The sequence below is a fragment of the Mesoplodon bidens genome (genome assembly GCF_964165515.1).
Source record: "Mesoplodon bidens genome assembly, chromosome: X".
Taxonomy (NCBI): domain Eukaryota; kingdom Metazoa; phylum Chordata; class Mammalia; order Artiodactyla; family Ziphiidae; genus Mesoplodon; species Mesoplodon bidens.
The window spans coordinates 41,322,174-41,338,327 of NC_138163.1; the positions used below are offsets into that span (position 1 = coordinate 41,322,174).

Below are 16,154 nucleotides of genomic sequence, written 5' to 3' on the forward strand. Positions count from 1 at the left end.
TTCTAAAAGACAAACAAAATTGATAAACCTTTAGCTAGACTCATGAAGAAAAAAAAGAGCCTGAATCAGTAAAATCATACATGAATAAGGAGAAGTTACAACTGCAATCACAGAAAAACAAAGGATCCTAGGAGATTACTACAACTATACACCAATAAAACGGACAACCTAGAAGACATGGACAAATTCCTAGAAGTGTACAATCTCCAAAGACTGAATCAGGAAGAAATAGAAAACATGAACAGACTAGTTATCAGTAATAAAGTTGAATAAATAATAAAAAAAACTCTAACAAAGTCCAGGACCAGATGCCTTCATGGGTGACATGAGGTGATGAATGTATTAAATAACATTATTATGGTAATCATTTCACAATATAAATGTATATTGAATAATCATGTTGAATGCCTTAAACTTACATAGTGTTATATGTAAATTACATGTCAATAAATCTGGAAAAATTAATCAATCAGTAATTCATAAAGCTAGTAGAAAAAACAATATAAATAAAGTGCACTTGAACAGCACTATCAACCAACATATGTTGAGAAGATGTTGTTGAAAGAGGAGATATCCTGAGGGCATGGGTTGAACTTGTGAACTATGGCTACTAATGAGTCATGAACATGGACAAAATTCCTTAAGGCAGCAGTGCCTTATTGGGTGTTCAAATAATTACTCACTAATATGATAGAGAATTTTGTGTAGCAACCCAAAACGGCCCTGGCTAAAGGAGAAGGGTGAATCAATATGCAGAAACAAGATGATTAGGAAATCAAACAAGGCATAAAACAAGGCACAGAGAAAATGATAGAAAAGCAATGTTTGAAGAAATACTCTGAGTAACTGAACATGGGGATTTGAAGAAGAATCTTTAGTTCTTATTGTCATGGGTGTACCCAGCTCACTTAAGGAAATGAAGATGTGTCTTGGATATGGTAAGAACTATCTCTTCCTCAGAGATAGGAGAGAAGGAGGTGTGGATGCATGAATGATTAACAATAAAGGCTTAAACTAAGAAAGCAACTGAGGGAATGGAGAAACTAGAATGTGAGAAATACTAAGGAGAAATATTAAGAACAGGTTGTGTTGATTGGCTATAGGAAGAAAGAGAGAGTCTAAAATGATTCTCAGATTTCTTTTTTGGGTATATGGGAGATGCTGTTGCTTTGAGAACACACTTGAGAAACAAAAGTGTAGGAGGAGGGGAAAATGGAAATGGGAGAAAGGTGATGAGTACAAACTTGGTGAGATGGCATTTGAAATATTTATCTCCAATCTTCATCTCTATACAGCTTAAGCTAGAGATCTGGATAGATAATCTGGATAGAAATAAGTAGAAATATTTATTTGAGTGTCATCAGTAGAGATTTCAAGTTATTTCTGTGCATGAAGTAAGCCAGGAAATGTGTATAAGCAATTGGAAAGGACAGAATGCTGGGAAGAGTGAGAGTAAAGCAGAAAATGAATAAGTTGAATAGGAGCAGACAGAAAGAAGGAAGAAAAGAAAACTGATGTGGTAGCATGCAGAGGAAGAGAGAATTATGAGGAAAGCATCTTCCACTGTTTCAAACATCACAGAGAGAGCTAGAGTTGGAAACATAGTTCTTAAAATTTGGTCCATGGGTACCTCAGTGTCTCTAAGACAATTTCAATGGTTTTATGAAGTCAAAACTACTTCCATAATAATATTAATGTTTTATTTGCTGTTTTCACTGTGTGGTTACATGGTGCAAAATAATGGTGAGTAAAACTGCTGGTGCCTTAGCGTGAATCAAGCTAGTGACACCAAACTGTACAAGTAGTCCTTGTATTGTTTACCAACACACACTTTCAGGGGAAAAAAGGTCAGTTTTACTTAAGAATGTCTTTGATGAAGCAGTAAAATCAAACATTAATTTAATTAAATTTTGACCCTTTTAATAATCCATGGGATGAAATGGAAGTATACATAGAGCACTACTGCTGCATACTGACATAAGATGGTTGCTTTGAGGAAAAACACTTATGCAATTGTTAGAGTTGGAAGATAAACTAGCCATTTTTTTTCATGGAATAACATTTTTACTTGAAAGAATGACTGCCAGACACAATAGGGTTATTCATACTTGGATAATTGGCAGATATTTTCTCAAAGATGGATGAGTTGAATCTGTTGTGTCAAGTAAAAAACAACTGACATTTCCTGCTAATGATAAAACTTGAGCTTTCAGGTAAATATTAGAACTTTGGAAAACTTGTATCTGCCCAGGAAAGCTTGATATTTTCCCTATATTTAGAGCCATTTCTGATAAGATTGGTAGGAATTATTAATGCATGCGACTTTTGGTATTGTATTAACATTTGAAAAATCTGCACAACCCAATGAACCAATATTTTCCAAAATACTTATGCTTGATGTTACAAAATAAAGCATAGATAAAATATCCTTCAAAATGAACGACAGATTAGTGGATTTTAATGTAACAGCATATGAAAAATTCAGTGATATGGTTTCCGATTCCACATTGCAACTAAACTTAAGAAACTACCACTTGCTGAATTTTAGTGCAGTGTCAAAAAAAAGTCCACTATTATCTGAACACGTTATTAAAACATTTTCCCATATTGAAGCTATCTATCTGTAATGGGTATATGTATATTCTTCACATAATTCAACAAAAGTAGCTTATTACAATAGATTAGATGCAGAAGCAGAAGTGAGAATCTAGCTGTCTCCTAAGCCAGAAGATAAAGAGATTTGAAAAAAGTGTAAGATAATGCTACTCTATTCACTAATTTCATTTTTTTAGAAAATATAGCTATTGTTCATAGAGCTATGTTATTTATGTTAACATATAATAGGTTTATTATTTTTAAATAAATCCACACATAAATAATTTAAAATTTTCTCAATTTTAATTTAAAATTTAATTAAATTTAAATTTAATTTAATTTAAATTAAATTTAATTTAAATCTCAAATTTAATTTAAAAAAGTATAAGACAATGCTACTCTATTCACTAATTTCATTTTTTTAGAAAATATAGCTATTGTTCATAGAGCTATGTTATTTATGTTAACATATAATAGGTTTATTATTTTTAAATAAATCCACACATAAGTAATTTAAAATTTTCTCAATTTTAATTTCTAGATAGATATATTTCTAAATAGATATAATAGTATATATATTATATACTATTATGTATTATATACTATATTATATACTATTATATATTATATACTATATTATATACTATATATACTATATATATATAAATATATATAGTATATATATTTCTAAATAGATATAATGGTATATCTATTTCTAAGTAGATATAATTCATATAAACAAAAGTTCTTTGGAGTCTTCAATAACATTTAAGTGTATAAGGAATCCTGAGACCAAAAATTTGATAAGTAATAAACAATTAAGAAGTCACTAATGAATTCACAGAGATAGTTTCAGTAGAGTGATAAAGCCACAAAATTGATTCTTATGAGAGGGATTATAAATGGTGACAAGGAAGACATGAGAATGACTATATAATAAGCTTGCTGTAAGGTCTGAGAGACAGAGTGGCCATAATCTAATTTAGTATATAGATTAGAAAAAGTATTTTAAAAAAATTCAGTTGTTTATTTCTTCTTAATTTATAAATTTAAAGAGACCTCTACCAAAATATAAACAGGCTTTTAAAATGGAAGTATGAAAGCTAATGTTAAAGCTCATAGGGAAAATTAAACATTCCAGAATTTCTAGACAAGCCCGGAGAAATAAGAGCAATGAGTGGAGGCTAACCATATCAGATGACAAAATTTATTATAAAACTTTCATAATTAAGACAGTGTGGAATTAGCACACAAATAGACACAGTAGTAGAATAGAGTGTAAACTTCAGAGGCAGGCCTAGATATGTAAGAAAACTTAATATGCTATAAAGATAGCATCATATATTACAGAGTAGATTGACTTTTTGAATAAAAAGCATGAGACAACTGAATGGTTATATGGAAGAAGATAAAATTAAATGAGTATCTCACCACCACCAAAAATAAACTCCAAATGGATTAGAGGCCTAAAAGTAAAAGGAGTAAAATATGGGTGATTAATTGTTTAACCTGAGTATAGGAAGAGGATTTATAACTATTACTCAACATAGAAAGGAAATCTGATTGATAAAATGAACTGCAAAATAATAATAATTTTGCATGGCAAAAACACTATAAGCTATAGCAAGTAGGAAACACAGAAAATATTTTCATTTACATGTAAACTGTGTACATCTTTGATGTATAAAGAGCCATTAAAATTGAGAAATAAAAAGTTAAAGAACCAGATAGAAAAACAAGCAAAAGGCACAATCACTTTGTGCAAACCGAGTTAGTAATGACATATGAAAATAAGCACAAATTCAACCATAATAAAGTAGATGCAAATTAAAACCACTTAGATAACATTTCTCACTTATTGAATTGGCAAAATTTTAAAGTTTGAAAATACACTTTGTTAACAAGATTTTGGGGAAATCAGCTCTTATGGAAATGAAAAATATTTCAACTCCTAACTAAATGTATATGTATACATTAATCTCTTGATAAATCAACTCTATTTCTAGGAATTTTTGGTGAAATTAAACTTTCAAAAATATGAAACACACACACACAGAGTGAGAGAATGGTATGCACATGATTGTTTCTGGTGGAATTATTGGTAATTACAAAATATTAGAAAAAAATGCTCATACTACACAGGAGACTGGTTAAATAAATTACGATATATCTATAAAATGCAGTACTAATGAGCATTTAAAAAAGGAATTTGGCTTTTAAACAGAGTGTTTAGGTCATTTACATGATATTTGGGTTTACATCTACCATCTTACTATGAATGGATAGAGAGGGATTCCCAGGACATATTACAAAGTAAAGAACAGCAAAGTGTTAACATGTATGTAGTATTTTATCTTTTATCTAAGAAAGGAGAAACAAGAATATATATAGTTTTTTGCAAAAATAAACTTCGAAGTGTAGTCTAGAAATTATTGAATGGGTTAACCAAGGGAGAGAAGAAAGAGTGACACTTCTCTGAGTATACTATTTGCATACCTTTGGAACATCATATTAAGGTCTTACATATTAAAAAATAAAGGCAGCAAGGTAGGGTAAATCAATACTGAATGCATACAGAAACCAAAAAAATCCCTAACTTTAAAGAATTGGTAACAGAACCACACAGAAGAAAAAATCCATACTAATTCTAACATTTTGAACACAATGGTTTGACATATAACCTCAGTGGGAAACATTCTAAAGGCAACAAAATAAAACCCCAGAAAACAAAAAAACAATTGCAATACAATTTTAAACATAGCATCTTATTTACTGTGTGCTATGAGGATCGCAATTCTGAAATGAATTTTCATATTGTAGGATTTAGAAAATATAAATATTAAATAAATATATTGATGCTTTTGAGGATCAGGTTACTCATTGTGAGAAAGGTGAGGAATAACAAGGAATTGGGAAGGTAGCAGAAGAATCCTGTGTTACTGGATTGGAATTAAAGGCATAGATATAGTAATGAGTGTACCTAGATTCCATGTCTGTTTGTAAAACCTCTGACCACTAAAAAAAACCAAGGGTTCCTTGTATGAAATAACTGATTTCAGAACTGGGACATGGAAAATAAAGGGTAAATCTGGCAAAATCAACGACAGAAAGTAAGAAAGTGCTTAAAGTGCTGATGGGACATAACAAAAGGAGTTATTGGACAAATCTGGGACAACTTGAGCATCAAAATAATTAAGGACAGTAATGAATTAAGTTACATTGATTACAAAATAATTCAGGAGTATTTACCAATATGAATAAATGAATAACAAAGTGGGAGGGAAAACCTTCCTTACAGTACAATGCCAACTAATAAAGGAAGAAAGAATAATAAAGTGAGAAAAATTATTAGTTTACAATCACATAATAATAAATGGTTCAGAGAAGAGTCATCAGTGGATTCTAAATCCACTGGGTCAAAGTTTATTGGAAAATAATTTCTTAATTTCCAAATATATGTAGATTTTTCTAGTTACCTTTTGGTAAACATTTCTATTTCATTTGAATTTGAATTACTTTATGATTCCAACACTTGAAACTTATTGAGAGTTAATTTATGGCCAAATATATGGTCAATTTTGTTAAATATTTCTTATGCAAATGATAGGAATATGTATTTTTCACTTGTCACTGAGTTCAGCATTTTTCATTGTCCTCATACAATCACTGACAAGGGTGTGTTAAAATTTTACACCATGATTGTAGACTTGCCTATTTGTCCTTACAATTCTGTCCATGTTTAATTTAATAGGCCATAATATTATATACATACATTCATTATTCTGTGTCTTCCAAATGAATTAACTCCTTCATAATCATGAAGTAACTTTCTTTCTTTAAAATAATTGTTTTTTGCTGAAAAATCTATTCTGATAGATTACTAATATAGCTATACAATCCTTCTGTTGGTTAGTGTTTGTGTGGAGTACCTTTTTAATCCCTTACTTTCCTTATGATATATATGTGTCTTATAAACACATAGTTGGATTATTTTTTCAAATATTGTCTGATAGTCTTAGAATATGTAGTCCTATTTACAATTAACATAATTATGGATATATTTGGTTTTAATTTTGCCATCTTAGTATGTGTTTCTATATTTTCCCACCTGATCTGTATTCCTATTTTTTATCTTTTATTGCCTCCTTTTGGATTTTGTTATATTATTCTCTAATATTCTTCTAAAAATTTGGAAGGTAAACGTTTCTTTTCTATTAGTGATTACCATTGAATGGACAGTTATACTTTATTCATCAAAGCTTAATACTAAATATCATTTTTATTTTTCTCCTGGACAGTGAAAAAAATTTACTTTCAACCCTCTGTTCTTATATGCTACTGTTCTGTGCATTTTAGTTCCATTAATATACTGAATGCCATAAGACATTATCATTATTGTTTTATACAGTCAATGTTTATTTATATTTAACTACACATTTACCATTTCCATTGCACTTAATTGCTTCCTGCATCTCCAACCTTCCTTTTGTGGCCATTTTCCTTTGTTTGAAGAACACCCTTTAGTATTTTGTTAAGCAGGAGCCTGCTTTTGTCACGTTCTCTTAGTTTTTGCTTGATAATGTCTTTATTTCACTTTGATTCTTGAGGTATAATTTTGCTGAATATATGATTCTAATTTAGCATTCATTAAAAAAAATTTTTTTTTTCACCACTCCCTGTGCCATGCGGGATCCTAGTTCCCAGACCAGAGATCGAACATGCGCCCTCTGCAGTGCAAGTGTGAGTCTTAACCACTGGACTGCCCGGGAAGTCCCAGCATTCACTTTTTATCAGCACACTGACACTATCATTTTAATATCTTCTAGTTTTCTCTGTTGCTGTTGAGAAGGGATTCATCCATCTTATCGTTGCTCTACTGAACTAACTTGATCTTTTTTTCTTTAAGGTTGATATATGTTTTCTCTTTTTCTGCAATGTCACAATAATGGGTCTAAATGTTGATTGTTTTTTTATTCATTCTGCTTGAGACTTGAGCTCTTTAAATGTGAGAATCGGTGTTTTTCATCAATTTGAAAAGCCGTTATTTCTTCAAATATTGCTTTTCTGCCATTCTTTTCTCACCTTGTGGAATTCTTCTCACTTTGTACTGTATGTCCATTATCTTATTTTCTCTTTTATATCCTTCTGATTTTCCTTGCTTCATTCATCACAGTTTCTTCTGCCTGACCTCCAGTAATGCTCTCTTTAGCCATGTCTAATCTGTCTTTGAGTTCTAAGGTTTTCATGGTATGCTTGAGCTCCAGGTCTTCTCGTTGTTTCTTATATCTTAAATGTCACCCTTTATAGCTTGCAGTTTCTTGCTGAAATATGTAAGTTCAGCTTGTAATTTCCATGTTCACACTACAAATAGTTGTTTAAAGTCTATGTCAGGTAATTCAACTATCTTGAGTGCCTGTGGGTTCATTTGTATTATCTTTTATTATGTTATATCTAGTTTATTTGTCTTGTTTCTTCATGTGTCTGTTTATCATTGTATTTCAGTTACAGGAATTGAAAGTTATTGAAAGAAGTCATCTGAAGCCTAGGATGATAAGGTTTTTTTTGTTTATACCAAGAAAATTGGAAAGGTGAAGACTGTGAAATCACCTTAATCCAATTTCCAGGCTCAAGATTATTTTGGTTAGATGGGTGGTTTAACCCTGGTTCATCCTTACTTCTAGTGTACAGTCCTTTGGGATCCAAAAATAAGCCCAAGTTGGTTGACCCTTACCAGGCTCGTGAGACTTGAATGAGCTTCTCAACCTGTCATCACATCTTCAGGTTTGCAAATGCCTCATTAGCAGATGTGACCCAAAAGTCATAATCATTTTTCCTGGATTTCTGTCGTTTTATGGATGTCTCACTATCTTTTTTTTTTTTTTAAAAACATCTTTATTGGAGTACAATTGCTTTACAATGGTGTGTTAGTTTCTGCTTTATAACAAAGTGAATCAACAATACATATGCATATATCCCCATATCTTCTCCCGCTTGTGTCTCCCTCCCACCCTCCCTATCCCACCCCTCTAGGTGGTCACAAAGCACAGAGCTGATCTCCCTGTGCTATGTGGCTGCTTCCCACTAGCTATCTATTTTACATTTGGTAGTGTATATATGTCCATGTCACTCTCTCACTTTGTCCCAACTTACCCTTCCCCCTCCCCATGTCCTCAAGTCCATTCTCTATGTCTGCATATTTATTCCTGCCCTGCCCTTAGGTTCTTCAGAACTATTTTTTTTAGATGCCATATATATGTGTTAGCATACGGTATTTGTTTTTCTCTTTCTGACTTACTTCACTCTATATGACAGACTCTAGGTCCACCCACCTCACTACAAATAACTCAATTTCATTTCTTTTTATGGCTGAGTAGTATTCCATTATATATATGTGCCACATCTTCTTTATCCATTCATCTGTCGATGGACACTTAGGTTGCTTCCATGTCCTGGCTATTGTAAATAGAGCTGCAATGAACATTGTCATACATGACTCTTTTTGAATTATGGTTTTCTCAGGGTGTATGCCCAGTAGTGAGACTGCTGGGTCGTATGGTAGTTTTATTTTTATTTTTTTAAGGAACCTCCATACTGTTCTCCATAGTGGCTGTATCAATTTACATTCTCACCAACAGTGCAAGAGGGTTCCCTTTTCTCCACACACTCTCCAGCATTTATTGTTTGTAGATTTTCTTATTAGCTTCTCAATGCTTATAGTATTTTCTCCATATTTTTGTTGTATTTAGCACAAGAGTCAGTCCAAATTACCCAGTCTGCAATTGTTAGAAGGTGATCCCTTTAATATTCTGATTTAATTTAGCTGTGTATTTCCTTTGTAAGCACCGTAAGAACTGGCATCTTTCTAGAGAAGGTCTTCATGATGGAGAGGGTAAAATGTGTAAGTCCTTGACTATGTAGGTCAAATTGTGTATATAGATTCACTTTTTTTTCTTGGAGAAATTTCATTGCTTTTTATCCAAAGGGGTGTGTGTGTGTGTGTGTGTGTGTGTGTGTGTGTGCATTCACCTATAATAGAACAATCTTAAAACTTAAATTTATTTTATCAATGAACCCAGAGTCAAAATCTTTACATGATATCAGTAAAGCCATCTTGATCTTGTAAAATTTATCAGAATCTTTTACAGAAACATAACTTTGAAGAGGAATTATTTAATGAGACACTAAATGTACGTTCCAACTGGAGGAGAAAAAAAAGGAAAAAATGGATTGTAAAATCCCTTCTATTCCAATTGGTTAAATTTTGTGACTTGAATATTAGTATTGTTGAGCATGAGTATTTTAAATAAAAGCAGTAAGATGATCATTTCTCTCCCTTTAACCTCCCCCAAATCTTTAAAGAAACCAATAGATGTTTTTGTTTCTGTATAACCAGAATTCAAGGAGATATTTAAAAATGAAGGGGAAATAGTATATTTTAGGTTGATTAACAGCATAAATTTTGGCATGTTTACTTTGTGAAGATTCGTATTGCACTATAAATTTTTCCACTGAAGATATAGAATTAGAATAAAAATATGAAGATTAATATTCTGGGATAGATTGATCTCTTCTAAGATTTAAAAGCTGCATTTTAAAATTTTAGATTTTACCATATATCTTTGTCATCTTCAAATTGTTTTAATTATCTCAAAGGTTATGTGTCTGTGTTGCAGAATTCATTGGCATTTTTGACACATAAAATACTTTAGCAGGATAAATGGAAACTTTACATTTGCATATTTATATTGTTTACATTTCTTACATTATTATTAACCTAAATATCAGATAAATAGGTTAAGAATAATTATTAAATAGAAGAATCCCGATTAAACGCAAATGTTACCAGTCGACGTCTGTACGTTGTTCACAGTACATAATCCGAAAGTATTGAGCATAGCCGCTGCAATTCTACTGGCCAAGAAAGTTAATTACCTAAAGAAATTGCCCAAACAATAGCAATCTTCATGATGGCCTTAGTCCGTGAATTGAAACGGCTATGCTCAATAGGATTACGTATTGCTACATACCGATCCAGCGAAATAGCGCAGAGGTGCATGATGGACGCTGTAGAAAATAAAACATCTAAAGAAATCCAGACGGGGCACAAATATCTAGGTAATGGCCAGACATAATCTGAAAGAGAGCAGAGAGAAGACAAGAACATGTTATGTAAATTATACCAACTGTAGTTTTAAATTTAGTCTACTTATTTTTTCTTCTCATAATCTAAGTTTATAAAAGAAAGTAAAATTTAGTAAACATTGTTGTCCATAGTAGTGATATGACGATGATGATGATAATGCATTCAGTGTTACATACATTATTTTTTATTGAGGTAAAATTTACATATTATAAAATTAATCACTTTAAAGTGTACAATCTAGAGGCATTTAGTCCATTCACAACATTATGCAACCATCACCTTTTTCTAGTTCCAAAACATTTCATCATTTCAAAAGGAAACCACTACCCATTAGGCAGTCACTCTCCATTTTCCCCACCCCCCCAGCCCCTGACAATTTCTTATCTGCTTTTTGTCTCTTGAATTTAGCTAATCTGGTTATTTTATATAAATGGAATCATACAGTAGGCGACCATTTGTGTCTAGTTTCTTTCTTTTTGAGGTTCATTCCATTTTGTAGCTTCTATCAGTACTTCATTCTTTTCTATGGCTGATGCTCTTATCAGTTGAAATTTTTTTGCATGTTCTCATAAATGAATTTTCATAATTTCCTTTATGGATTGCTCATTGCTCTTGTTTAGAACTATACCTAATTTTCATGTATTAATCTTGAAACCTTCAACTCTGCTGAATTCATTTATTAGATCTATATTTTTGTGTGTGGGTTCTTTAGGATATTCCATATGTAAGATCACATCATCTGCGAAGAGAAGTAATTTTATTTTTTCTTTTCCAATTTTCCTCTGCCTTTTATTTTCTTTCACTTGATTTCTCTAGATAGAATTTCCAGTACAATGTTGAATATAAGTAGTGAAAGCAGATATCTTGTCTTTCTCCTGATCTTAAAGAATAATCTTTCATTATTTCATTATTGAGTAGGATATGTTAGCTGTGGATTTTTCATACATGCCTTTTATCATGTTGAGGAAGTTTCCTTTTATTCCTAGTATGTTCTGTGTTTTTAATGATGAAAGAGAGATAGATTTTGTTAAATGCTTTTTCTACATCATTTGAGATGATCGCATGGTTTTCTTACCTTCATTCTATTAATGTGATGCATTACATTAATTGATTTTTTATGTGCTGAACCACCTTTCATTCTTGGGATAAGTCACACTTGGTCACAGTGTATAATATGATGCCAAATTTAGTTCGCTAGCATTTTGTTGAGGATTTTTGCATCTATATTCATAAGTGATATTGGTCTATAATTGTCTTTTCCTATGATGTCATTATCTGGCTTTTGTGTCTGGATAATGCTGGTCTCATAGAATGAGTTACAAATGTTCCCTAATCTTTTATTTTGTAGAAATTTGAAAAGTATTGATATTAGTTCTTCTTTAAATACTTGAAAAAATTTGACCAGTGAAGCCATCTGGTCCAGGACTTGTTTTGTTGGAAGGTTTTTTGATTACTGATGCAATGTCTTTACTTGTTATAAAGTCTAATCAGAGTCTTTATTTCGTCTTGAGTCACTTAAAAATTATTTATTTAATTTATTTATTTTGGCTGTGGTGGGTCTTCATTGCTGTGCACAGGCTTCCTCTAGTTGCAGCGAGTGGGGGCTACTCTTTGTTGTGGAGCATGGGCTCTAGGTACATGAGCTTCAGTAGTTGTGGCATGCAGGCTCAGTAGTTGTCGCTCATGGGCTCTAGAGCACAGGTTCAGTAGTTGTGGCGCATGGGTTTAGCTGCTCTGCAGCCTGTGGGATCTTCCCAGATCAGGGCTCGAACCCAAGTCCCCTGTATTGGCAGGTGGATTCTTAACCACTGCACCACCAGGGAAGTCTCTTGAGTCACTTTTAGTAGCTTGCATGCTTTTAGGAATTTGTCCATTTTATTTAGGTTATGTGGTTTGTTGGAGTACAATTGTTCATTTATTCTCTTATAATCCTTTTAATTTCTGTAAGGTCAGTAATAATGCCCTTCCCTGCTTTCATTTATAATTTTAGAAATTTGTGTCTTCTCTCTCTTTTTTTCTTAGTATTTCTAGCTAAAGGTTTATCAACTTTGTTGACTTTATTGTGCCTTAAATCTCAATTTCTCCATTTTTTGAAGGATAGTTTAGAGTTTTGCCATATGCAGAATTCTTGGTTGACAGAATTGTTGTTGTTATTTTTGTTGTTGCTGTTGAGCTCTTTATTTATTTATTTTTTGGTTTTTTTGTGTTTTTTTTACAAATTTATTTATTTTTGGCTGCGTTGGGTCTTCTTTGCTGCACGCGGGCTTTCTGTAGTTGTGGTGCGTGGGCTTCTCATTGTGGTGGCTTCTCTTGTTGCAGAGCATGGGCTCTAAGCACGTGGGCTCAGTAGTTGTGGCTTTTGGGCTCTAGAGCACAGGCTCAGTAGTTGGGGTGCACGGGCTTAGTTGCTCCACAGCATGTGGGAACTTCCCAGGCCAGTGCTTGAACCCGTGTCCCCTGCATTGGCAGGCAGATTCTTAACCACTGTGCCACCAGGGAAGCCCCTGTTGAGCACTTTAAATATGTCATCCCACTGCCTTCTGGCCTCCGTGGTTTCTAAAGAGAATTCATTATTAATTTTGTTAAAGATCCTTTGTAATTTTGACCATAATGTCTTGGTGTGGATCTCTTGGAGTAATATATGCTTAGCATTCACTGAGCTTAGTAAACTTGATAGTGTCTTGTGTCTCTCAGGTGTTGTTCATTTTTCTTCATTTTTTTCTCTTTCTTCTCCTCAAACTGGATAATCTAAATTGACCTATCTCCAAGTTCCTTAATTCTTCCTTCTTTCTGCTCAATTCTGCAGTTGAATTGGTCTAGTAAATTTTTAATTGAATTTTTGTACTTTTCATCCCCCAAATTTCTATTTGATTTCTTTTTATAATTTATATCCCTTTATTGCTATTCTTGATTTGTTGAGACAAAATTCTGGTTTCCTTTATTTCTTTGTTCATGGTTTCCTTTGGTTATCTGAGCATTTTTGAGAGAGTTGATTTAAAGTCTTTGTCTAGTAAGTCTAATGCCTACGCTTCCTCTGGATCATTTTCTATTAATTTTTTTTTCCTGTGAATGGGCCATACTTTCTAGTTTCTTTGCATTCCTCTTACCTCTGATGAAACTTGAATATTTTGAATTTTATAATTTGGCAACTCAGGAAATTTGATTTTGTCCCAGACATGTATGGTTCAGAGGTCAGCTAGAGATTTAAGCCAAGTTTATGGTTCCCCAGAGAAGAATCTATAGTTCCCTCTATTTCTACCCTTTCCTATATGCTCCCTCAACTTTCAGCTTTGAGATTTCCTCAAACTCTGTCCTCAGTTTCTTTGGGCTACAATAACTGCAGATTTTTTGGAGGTTTAGGCACTTGACCTGACATAGACTGCATCTTCCTCTTCGACTGTAAGTCATGAAATTTGGAAACTCAACCAGTGCTGTTCTCTTCTTCCAAGTCTTGAGACCCTCCAGAATCTTTCTGTTTTAGGTTTTTCTCCAGTACCTTTAGATAGTTGTTTTTGTATTATGCTTAGAGTTGATAGTTTTTATCTGCAGGAAGGTTGGTTCAATACTTGGTCATACCACAGGTGTAACTAACAACCATTGGAATTCAAGGAGCACAACAAAGAAATCAAAGACATTATTAAAAATTCTTCTAAACAAAAATGTGTATGAATGTTCATTTCTGTTCATCATTATCTTGTAATCTCCTCAGATTGTATCCACCTAGAAGTTGATTGTGCTGAGGGTTTGGGTATTCTCGAACTGTTTGACTAGCAAAAATTATTTTTCAAATTGTGTTTCAAATACACAAGTATTACCTGACTGCCATTATGTGGAAAATTTTGTTGCCGTAACCACTGGAATATAAGATGCATTGGGTCAATATTGTTATCTGTTTTATTTTTCTACTGTTTTATTCATAATGCTTAGGTCAATGCATGGCACAAAGTAGGCACTAAATAAATATATGTTAAATGTATAAAAGAATACACCCCCCTCAACAGATCATAACCTCACTCTAAATCCAGCTTCACCATATGCCAATATATAGCCTCATGAGGATACATATCCACTCTACAAAGTCAATACACTATCTGGTCAGTTCTCAGCAGTTACATATTTAATAATGGCAAAAATGGAAATAGTTATTGTACAGTACCTGTCATATACCAAGCACAGTGTTAGTTAGGTACTTCATTTTTAGTTATATTCCATACAACACAAAAAATTCTGTAGTGTCAGTTCTGTTATCCTACAGTGTGAGGAAAATGTGTCTCAAACTTTCAGACTTGTTCAAGTCTACAGTGTGAGTAAAGAATTTTGCTCCAAATCTGACACTTTTTCCTGAACACTAAGGTACCCCCTATCACCATACACTATTTCTTATTGAATAATAAATTCAATTGCTTTTATAATAGAGGACAATATTCCTTGTACAGGGTTTTCAAGAAGTCTACTTCCAAACATACAAGACATACAATTATGGCTGATCACAATTATCCCCTAAGATTCTTATTAAATATATTCCTTCCTGGATTTCACTACAGACCTGTTAATTCAAAATATTTAGAATTTCAGTGAAAATTTAGTTTTCATATTTGTCTTGTTAAGAAGACAAATGGATTTTTCAAGTTGTCTCAATGGAATGAAAGTGTATTTTCTTTAGATAAATTTATGTGATCAGGCACATTCCAGACAAGAAATATGTGAAAAGTTTTGTAGAAGTTGCATAGCAAAAAGGCCATATAGCATAATTTCCATGGGGGAAGTCAATTAGTTGAATGAGATTAAATCTTGTTTTCAGAGGTAAAAATTGTGTAGTGTTTCATAAGACATTTTCCTACATTCCGTCATTCATTTATTCATTCAAAGATTATGTCAGCTTTAGTAACTCCAAAAGTCACAGGCATCCCCACCAATATTGACAATAATGGCAAAGACTGAATAATAGACATTGTAAAATTTCAGTTCATTTGTGCAAATGAAAAAATACAAGGGCTTTATTTCTATGAAATAATGGAGACAAGCTTTGCCTTGCACAAAGTAGGCACTCAATAAATATTTGTTAAGTGTATAAAGGAATATCCCCACCCTGAAGATTATAATCCCATCACAGAAAAAATAATAATTTTCCAATATTCTGATAATATAATTAAGGAATGTGGAAATGTTGGACTGTAAAGCAATCCCAAAGCTAGAATGGAAACAAAGAAGTTATAATTGATGTCTTTAAATTAACATATATGAAAAGATGAATAACCACAAAAAGTTTAAAAAATTCTCTAATTCATTTCTTAAAATAATACAGAGTCAATATCAAAACTTACAAAATACTGAAAAAATAAGACTAGAGACAAATAGCATTCATTGATATAGATTCAAAATTACAAACAAAATATTCACAAATAGAATCCAGCAA

At 32.4% G+C, this 16,154-nt stretch overlaps 1 protein-coding gene across 1 annotated transcript in view; it reads right to left on the reverse strand.

The window, feature by feature from the left end:
- Nucleotides 1–16,154, reverse strand: part of HTR2C (5-hydroxytryptamine receptor 2C) — a gene marked incomplete at both ends in the record, with an annotated part of 129,926 nt that overhangs the window by 44,104 nt on the left and 69,668 nt on the right. Inside the window, one exon of the mRNA XM_081221988.1 lies at nt 10,528–10,728. Within this exon, the coding sequence (XP_081078114.1) occupies nt 10,528–10,728 (201 nt within the window). The remainder of the gene's footprint in view (nt 1–10,527; nt 10,729–16,154) is intronic.